Source organism: Mesitornis unicolor, unplaced genomic scaffold (genome assembly GCF_000695765.1).
Source record: "Mesitornis unicolor isolate BGI_N332 unplaced genomic scaffold, ASM69576v1 scaffold6521, whole genome shotgun sequence".
NCBI classification, from domain to species: Eukaryota; Metazoa; Chordata; class Aves; order Mesitornithiformes; family Mesitornithidae; genus Mesitornis; species Mesitornis unicolor.
The window spans coordinates 1-8667 of NW_010164351.1; the positions used below are offsets into that span (position 1 = coordinate 1).

At 42.2% G+C, this 8667-nt stretch overlaps 1 protein-coding gene across 2 annotated transcripts in view; it reads left to right on the top strand.

The window, feature by feature from the left end:
• The first annotated feature begins 4886 nt into the window (after positions 1-4886).
• The window catches only part of HIAT1 (hippocampus abundant transcript 1), an 8162-nt gene continuing 4381 nt past the window's right edge, over positions 4887-8667 (top strand). The window contains exons 1-4 of one of the 2 annotated variants that reach the window (XM_010194276.1): positions 4887-5012; positions 6127-6189; positions 6808-6935; positions 7983-8097. In XM_010194276.1, coding sequence (XP_010192578.1) covers positions 6163-6189; positions 6808-6935; positions 7983-8097 — 270 coding nt within the window. In that variant the 5' untranslated portion in view covers positions 4887-5012; positions 6127-6162. The remainder of the gene's footprint in view (positions 5013-6126; positions 6190-6807; positions 6936-7982; positions 8098-8667) is intronic. The other variant, XM_010194277.1, reaches the window with a different exon arrangement.

The window sequence follows — 8667 nt, forward strand, 5'->3', positions numbered from 1 at the left end:
AGGTAGATAACTGCAGATCACTTACGTTCGTCCGAGATCGTGCGATACGTGTCTAAACCTAACTTTACATTCAAAGTTATTTAAATTAATCTTTGGGGAAGGCAGAGCTGTTAGGAAGCCAGCTGTATGCTCGGGAGCAGCAGATGGCTGCACGGTGTCCTGGGACGGTGCGGGCAAGCAGCTGGTCAGTGCCAAGCACCGAGCGTGGTCAGGATGCAGTTCCACTGGTGCGGAGCCCGCCCGGGATGTGCTCTGCGCGCCCAGGGAGTGGATCGCCATCACGGCAGCCTCCTGTCCGCTCACTTTCCGTAGTCTTGAGAAAGAACAGGCTGGCGAGTGGGTCAGACGCTTGCATCAGAGAAGTCCGGTAAAGCACGCCTGGAAGAAGTGTTCTGCAGTTCCCTCCTGCTGTCTTACTTCCTCTTAAATACATGCATTTTAAAAAGAAAGCAAGCTGTTAAGTGTTTTCGGTCTTGGAATTTGTTTTTCTTAACTGACGAGTAGCTTTACTTCCAGTGTATCATTTGCCCTGGATTTTTTTCCACTGTGTAACATTGTGTAGATTTGATGTGCACTCTTCTAAATACGGTATCGTTATTTCAATCAAAGAGGCATCTTGACAGATTAAATCGCAGGTAGGCCCTTCAGTTTATCTTTTTGGGACAATAATGGAGAAGAGGGAGGTGTCAGAGCTGCTGTAGGTGTTCACTGAACTGGTGACCAACTGTCTGGATTGCTTAGTGGGAAGAAACAAAGCTAATTCCAGTGTTGGATCTTGGTGTTTTTCAGGACACGTTTTCCTGCTCTTTGTAAGGACAGAAATGTTTGAGATTACTTCGTACAAATGTTAAATGCAGTTACTTTAGAATGAATAGTAGAAGCAGAGTAGATAGATACTCATGGGACATGGTGCTTCTGAATTTCTCTCTGGAGTAATAATTGATTAAAATAAAATATACTTCCAAGTGTCCTTTATCCATCAACTTTAACTTTCTTGTGCCAAGAGAGCAGACAAGATAACCACTGCATTCAGTGGTGTTTAGGGTGCTACATTCAGTGTCTCCCACCAGTTTCAAAAGCAGAGTGCAAACTTGCATGAGTTCTGTGTGATTTTCAGTTGGTTTTACAAGAGTGGAAAAATGGGCTATAAATGTTAGATGAATCTCTGTAGATTGTTGTTAGACAACAAAAATACCAGCTTGTGATGTTTTTTGTCCTCAAATAAATGTTTTGAGAATTTATTTGTTTTAAATACATTTTTAAAGTTATAAAGTCTGGTATAGCACAGTATTTTTTTATAATGACAGCAAAAACTTAATGCTTGGATATTTTTTTGGCTGAAATGTTTGCTGAAACATATAACTAGCCTTCCATGCTCAGTCTCCTTAGTTTCTTTGCTTACCCAGTGTGCAATGTGACATTATGGGTAACAGGTAAATGAAAATAGCCCATGTCTTGAATGTCTCCGGCTGGCAAACCAGTAATTAATCAAACATCTGGGTGTACAGTTTCCAGCCTGATGGATTTATTTTGAAACTATTTGACATGAAAGAAAACCATGTGACTCTCTTGCCTGCAAGAATATACAGCTGTTTAATGAGGCAGTGGCACCGAATCTGATGTGGAAAATTAAAAAAAAAGGCAAAAGGGAAAAAACCACCCATTGCTGCTCTCCTGCTGCAGGTTATGCTGAGCCCCCTTGGCAAGGGAGTGGGTGGTGCAGGAGGCTGGGTTGGTGCACGGTGGTGTTTTCATGTTGTTCTTAGTAGCTGTATCACAGAAAACAGTGTGTAATGGTTTGGGTACTCAAGTGTTTGTTGTCAGTCGCCAAAGGAGAGGCAGTAACACTGCTGAAATGGTCTGTTCTTATTTTTATCTTCCTTTATGACCAGCTGGAAATTAATCTTAGGCAAGATTATGCATTTTTAAAGCACTCATGAAAATAATTGGGAGGTACACACCTGGACAGTGCTGGAGTCAGTTAGAGCTTAGTACTTTATTTGATGTCTTCCTTTCCAGCAGAGGAGCAGCAGGTAAGATCTTGTATCTGATGCCTTTGTTGCTTTGTTATTCTGTTGTCAGATGTGTGTTCTTAGCGTTGTGTGGCAGGCACATGTATTAGCACTGGCATGACTGACAGTACCAGGTGTTCGGTTAAACTGTTTCCTCTCAACCTAGAGAAAAGGGCATTCTTAGAGTGCTATTTTGTGCCACAGATTTTGTGAAACATTAAAAACCCTGCTCTGGCTACATGGTTGCAGAGAAGGGTTGCTGTTCCTCTGATCGGAACAGAGTTCCTTATGTTTCATCTCCTGGTGTAAGGCCACCTGACGTGGTCACTCTTCGGTCACTACCTCACATTACGCTACATTAGTCGGTTTGTAAAGCACAGCGGGGCACGTTTGTAGAGTGAGACAGGGCTGAATACCCAACACCTGCGCTGTGTGTGTTGGATTAGGGGGGTGCATTGGACCCAGTACTTCAGTGGATGGAATGCCCGTAATGTATCTTGATGCACTGTAGTGTAACCACTTATTAATCAACTTCTCTCTTTCTTCCACCTCCAGTATTTTTGCTACTTTGTAGTTGCACCTGTCTTTAAAAATAGCAGGAGGTGATGATCCAGATGTGACTCCTTTTTTATGGATAAGAACAAATAACAGTACCTGTGATAAATGAGCACTAGCAATAAGAAAGCAAGGAATTTTAACTCTGGTGATCTAATGTCACTTCTGTTTGGCTCTGCCAATGTACTGGAAACCTCTGATCAGGTTGCTTACAGCCGGGTGACACGGCAGAGGGCAGCTTGTGTGCCTCTGAAATCGCCAGCAGTTCAGCAGTGCAGCACAGCCGTGGTTTCACTCTGCTGGTTGGTCTGTGCGTATGATCGCTGCGTAGCTGCCCAGAGCTGGGCCAAGACAGATTGCTGCTGCGCTTGTGTTTGCTGTGTGAACAGAGCAGAGGTGCTTTTGGCCCCTGGTGCTGGGATGGTTCCTGACTCGTGCCTCACCATCTGTAGTGCCGTGGGGAGTCACAAGTCGGTAACTTGGCAGGAGTCTGGGGGCTGTGAGAACGGGCCTGATTTTCTGTATCAGACTGAGACAAACAGCTAAGATTGTCACATATGGCTTGTGCAGAGCTGCATAAATTTTTAACCCAAAACTAAAATAAGAGTTGTGGGTGGAAAGGGAAAGGAATTGTGGGAAGTGAAGATAATTATAGCCACTTTCTGTACCTATAAAGACTGTTAACTTACCTCCTTAAGAGAATAGGCTGAAAAAAATAGCAGAAATATCTCTATGGTATGGTGTCTGTATTTACTGAGTTCCTTTCTTGGGAAAGAAAAATAGCACAGTGCTAAGGTACTTCTGTCACTCACCTTTTACATATTGATATGGTTACTCTTGATAATTATAATCTTTTCTAGCATTAAGGGTGAATGGCCAGTGTGGTTTTCTGTATTTCCTACAGTTGTTCAAGAGGCTTTTTTTTTTTCCCCTCCCTATGTTGGAAATACTAGAACTTGGAAACAAAAGCTATGTGTGACTTGCATAAATCTTGTAATGAAAGAGACTCTAGTATTACCTAACTGAAACTTAAAGTTTTGTAGTATTTGAGGTTAGAAGGCACCTCTGAAAATCTTTAATCTGACTACTCACCCTCTTCCCCCAGACAGGGTCAGCTGGGGCAGTTTGCTCAGGGCTGTGTCCAGTCAGGTCTGGGGGATGGAGGTTCCAGAGCTTCACTGGACAAGCCTGTTTCCAGGGGTTTGTTTTGCTCGAGGTTTATTTGACACTGTATTTCAGTGTGCACCTCCTATCCTATCACTGAACGCCTCTGAGAAGAGTCTGCCTGTGTCATCTTTACTCTCTTCCATCAGATACTTCTGTGCATTGCTAAAATCCTCCTGAGCCTTCTTGAGAAGTAGCTCAGGACCTTGGCCTGTGTTGTTCTCTCAGTATAAATGCTAGGTGTGATCAAGTCAGTGCCATGCTGTTAGTAACTCGCCCTCGCACAAAGCCAGGAAAGTAGATGTTAAGGCAGTGCTTCTAAGCTTAAAGAATGCATGGGAGATTTCTGGGGAATTATTCATACTGCCTTCATGTGAAAATAATTAATGCGCTGTTTCCTCAATTTGCAAATGAAGAAGTGTGGCATGTTGTTTGACAGGGTAGCATTTACAGAGTGTATGAGATGAGCAGGTTGTCCCACCCATGCTCCTTTCGTTCTCAAAGACTACTTCTGATTATACTAAATCACCAAAGGATTTGGCGTTCCTTACTTCAAACCTTTTATCCAGATCTCTTCCTGCATTGGAAGCACACTGTAGCTCGTAGGCCTGCTCTCACTATTTGGGAAGCAATCCTGAGCGGCCCCGAGATTCACTTCTGGTGTTCATTATTTCAGTTTTTCTTTCCTGATTTAGAGCTATCAAAGGTTTCTTTAGCCATGGTGCCTTTAGTAAGAGAAGTACTATAATGCTGTTTGATAGACCAGATGATCAGACTTTGGGATAGCCAAGTGTGAACACTAACATGTCTTGAAATTAAGAAAATTTGACTTCCATGCAGCATTGTGTGGGTTTAAGCATTTTTCTCAAGGAAAAGGAACTCATTATCTCAAGAAGGGTCTGTTTCTGCTTTCAGTAGCATCCTTGTTTCCAAGACTGGCAGTGTAAGTAGTTTATTTTTTAATTTGAGGTGGGAATTCACTTTATATTCTGCAGAGGATTAAGACACTTGAGGACATTAGCAGGAAAGGGTTAAAAAGGAATTTCACCCAGTACCAGTTAGCCTGAGAAACTGTGTTCTGGTGCTTTGAGTCCCGTGTCGTTTCTTAATCCGTTTATAGTGTGCTGATGCATTTCTCGTGACTGTGATAGATGTTTCAATCGCTTGGTTTTTCTCTTGTTTCAGCCTCAAGGAATAGGTTCACCTAGTGTCTACCATGCTGTTATAGTGATCTTCTTGGAGTTTTTTGCTTGGGGACTCTTGACAGCACCCACTCTGGTGGTAAGTGATACACGTAAGCTTTTTCTCACTGTATGGGAGATGGGGCAGTTACTGCAAAGGCACTGAACATCTTCTGAATTAAATGAAAATTTTATATCATTGAGCTGCTTTGTTGTGCAAGTGAAAAGTTTTGTATTTTTACGTGGAATCAGGAACTTGAAATTATTTCATTAAAGCAGTGTAATGATGCAGCATAGCTGTTTATGCACAAGACAGTACAGAAGTGAAATTACCTGTCCTTTCAAGATGCTACAAAAAATTGGCACATTACGAATGCAGGGACAAAAATACACTTGGATTTTGGTAACATTATGCAGGCATGTGTGTGTGTAGGTAGGGAGATCTTTGATGACCTGGCTGTGCTTTAGATGGCATCTTCAGAGCACAGCCCCTGTTACTACCAGCCAGAGCGTCCCTGTGATTACAAGAGTCACACCAACGCGTTTGTACCAAGTTATTTTCTATGTAGCTGGTTCCTTTCCCTTTGGATTTAATCTTTGAGGGTGACGCATGCTTACAAATTAAAAGGAGCAAAGGCTTAAAGATGTCCAAGCAAACTCCACCTACAGTGCAGTCTTGGTGTGTCTGTAAGCTGATGCTAACCGTGAAAAGTGTCTTGGATAGAAACTGCACGTCGGCCGCTGAGTGGAATCCCAGTCACATAACCGAAGTCAGGCTGAGAGCGGTGCCTGTTTAAACCTGCATATCTGGACCCTGGTCACCAAACTGAGGCACTGCAGAATGATGATGTCTCTCCTCTCTCCCCAGGCCCCTGTAGATCACACAGTAACACGTGGAGAGTCTGCTCTGAGATAATTTTCTAGGTTTTCTGTAGTCTGTTTAGATTTGAAACACTGAAATTGGGTTTTTCACGAATGTGAATCCTTCCCAAAGTGTTGAGAGAACTGAGGCCTCTAGCAAGTAAAGCTAAAATCTCCAAGTAACTTCCATGTGAATTAAAGATTAAATAGTTTATTTGTGATGTCTTTTTTTTGTCTTTATATTGTGTGAAAATGTAAATGCTGTGCGTTTGCCACTGTAGAAGCTGGATGCATCATGAGCGATATTTATAGGTAATATTGTGTAAATGGCAATGTTTGTATTTCTCCTCCAGGTTTTGCATGAAACCTTTCCAAAACATACATTTCTAATGAACGGTCTAATTCAAGGAGTAAAGGTAAGGGGACAAAAGTTAATCACAAGTACAATTTAAAGTGAATGGTGGGAGGAATATAGAAATGACTGCCAAGGGGGAGAAACATTGAAGTGATTTTTCAATACAGCTTTCACAGTATAAATAAAACGTGGGAATGAATTACTGCTAAAAAAGCAAATATGCATAGTTTTATTTCTAGTAAGGTATTGCTTGGTCTGTACCTGCTCTTTGGGTTCAGCAAATAAAAAGGCAGTTGACTAATCCCAAATACATGGAGTTAAAATCTGAGAATTTTTTACCCGGAGGTTGTTGCCCCACAAGGGTCTGTCTTCAATAAGCTTATGTTTATGTGAATTCTAAATATATAAAACTGTAAAGCACAGTCCATAAAACTGCTGGTATGACTGGATCATTTGCATTTTGAACTTTGTGTAGCTCTGGGGTAACAAACGTCAAATTTTACGTAACCAGGCATGGGACAGAAGATCAGTAGTGCTTGACTGTGTTTTCTTTGATGTGTTGCACTACGGTCATCAACTTTAATAAAAATAGAGCCCAGCCTGCTGTCAGACTGTGGTGTGGTCAGCTCTCATGATTCTAGTGACTTACTTCTAACTTTAAGTGTTTTGGTTTGTGTAGGGCTTGTTATCCTTCCTCAGTGCCCCACTCATAGGGGCCCTGTCTGATGTGTGGGGACGGAAGTCCTTCTTGCTGCTGACAGTATTTTTCACCTGTGCACCAATACCACTAATGAAGATCAGCCCATGGTGAGTAAATCATTTCACACTAGATTTGCTGCTTCTTGTCAAGGTTGCTATATGATGCTTATGTTTGTAGCAGTGTTGGTAAAATACTGTTTGTGCTCCACGGAACGTTGAGCCTTTTGTATTACTTTGGTGCAAAGTCGAGAGCACAGAGTCACACTGAAGTAGCTGCCATGAGGCCAAACACCTTGGTCAGAGTTTTAAGAGCTGCTGGTTTTGAGCTGTGTGCTGTAGGCCCCAATTCCTACTTCAGCGCATTTGGAAAAGATGTTAGATTGCTGTCCTATCAACTGTGCAGGTCTTTTTTGTGTCTATAGTACTCATACTAAGGGAGCATGCAGAAATTAAAACCTTACCTAATGCTAGCTGGTAACCGTTTGTAACAGAGTGTTGCTGCAGTTTTATACATTTGTTTCTTGAGTTTTAAAACCCCTCAGCATTCAGGCTCTGCAAGTTCTAGAGCTCTTCATCGGCACCTACATGCCCCAGGTAGTGCCTGAGTCAGAACTCTCAGTGGTGTTGGACTCTCCATGTGCTGCACCTGAGGGTGTAGCTGAAATAACACTGACCACGCTGATTCTGGCTCTGCTCAGGTTCCCTGAGCCTTTTCAGTTTTCTCTCTGGTTATAGAGATTGCTCACAGATTCTTCATCCCTTTTGTGGGAGGTAGCTCGTTTCTAAGTGTAAATCAGTGTTTCAAATGACAAGTGCTAGTTTCTGTAGTATAAAGATAAGGCTGAAGTTGAGACCTGTCAGTGTTCCTAATTTGCTTTGGATCATAGGCATCCAGTCGAAGTCTAACACCTGGTTTCCTATGGCAGTACTTAATCACAGCAGCTTCTTGTAGATGTTACAAAATTAAACTGTTTATCTTTGTACTCGGTGTGCTAAGGAGGAGTTACACAACTGCATCGAGACACAGTCACATTGGCTGTATCCAAGTATCAGGAAAAGTTGGACGAGATGATTTACTGTTGAGCTGTACTTTGATTGTCAATAGAGACTTTTAGTTTCTATCTGGCTGTTCTAATTTCTTTATCATGTCCTTAGGTGGTACTTCGCTGTTATCTCTGTCTCGGGAGTTTTTGCAGTGACGTTTTCTGTGGTTTTTGCATATGTAGCAGACATAACCCAAGAACATGAAAGAAGCATGGCCTATGGCTTGGTATGTATTTTTGTGGTATTGAGTACTAAACATGTCAGGAGGTAAAGCTTTTCTAAACTGTGGTTTTGTTTCTTCTCTAGCAAGCTGATTTTAGTTTGGAGTAAGGTTTTTTCTGTTTCATTATCCTTGTCATCCAGTCCTGTATCTCTTGAATATTCTGCTTCTAACTTAAAATACGCCTGCGTTAAAAGCTGTCTTTCAGATGTCTGTCTTAACAGTTATTAGCAGTGTTAATGATACAGTCTGAGGGGCTCTGGTTATTCCTCCATTGTTTCTCACACCAGGACTACTTTGTTACCTTTCCAAAAATCTAGCTTTTTGTTCCCGGATAGTTGTGGAACTGCTGTTGTATGATATCTTGACTGCTGCTGTCTCCAGTCACCCTGCTGTGCCTCGGTTCAGAACAAATGCAGCTGAGCAACTCGTCCGACTTAAGTTCTGACAACTCCATTGCTCCAGTACCTCCCAGCAACTGCTGGGTCTCAGGAGCCTTCACAGCCTCCTGTAGTATGGATTAGCAGAATTATTTCTTGTGTTCAGGTTACAGAATCCATTACCAAATTCAGCAGG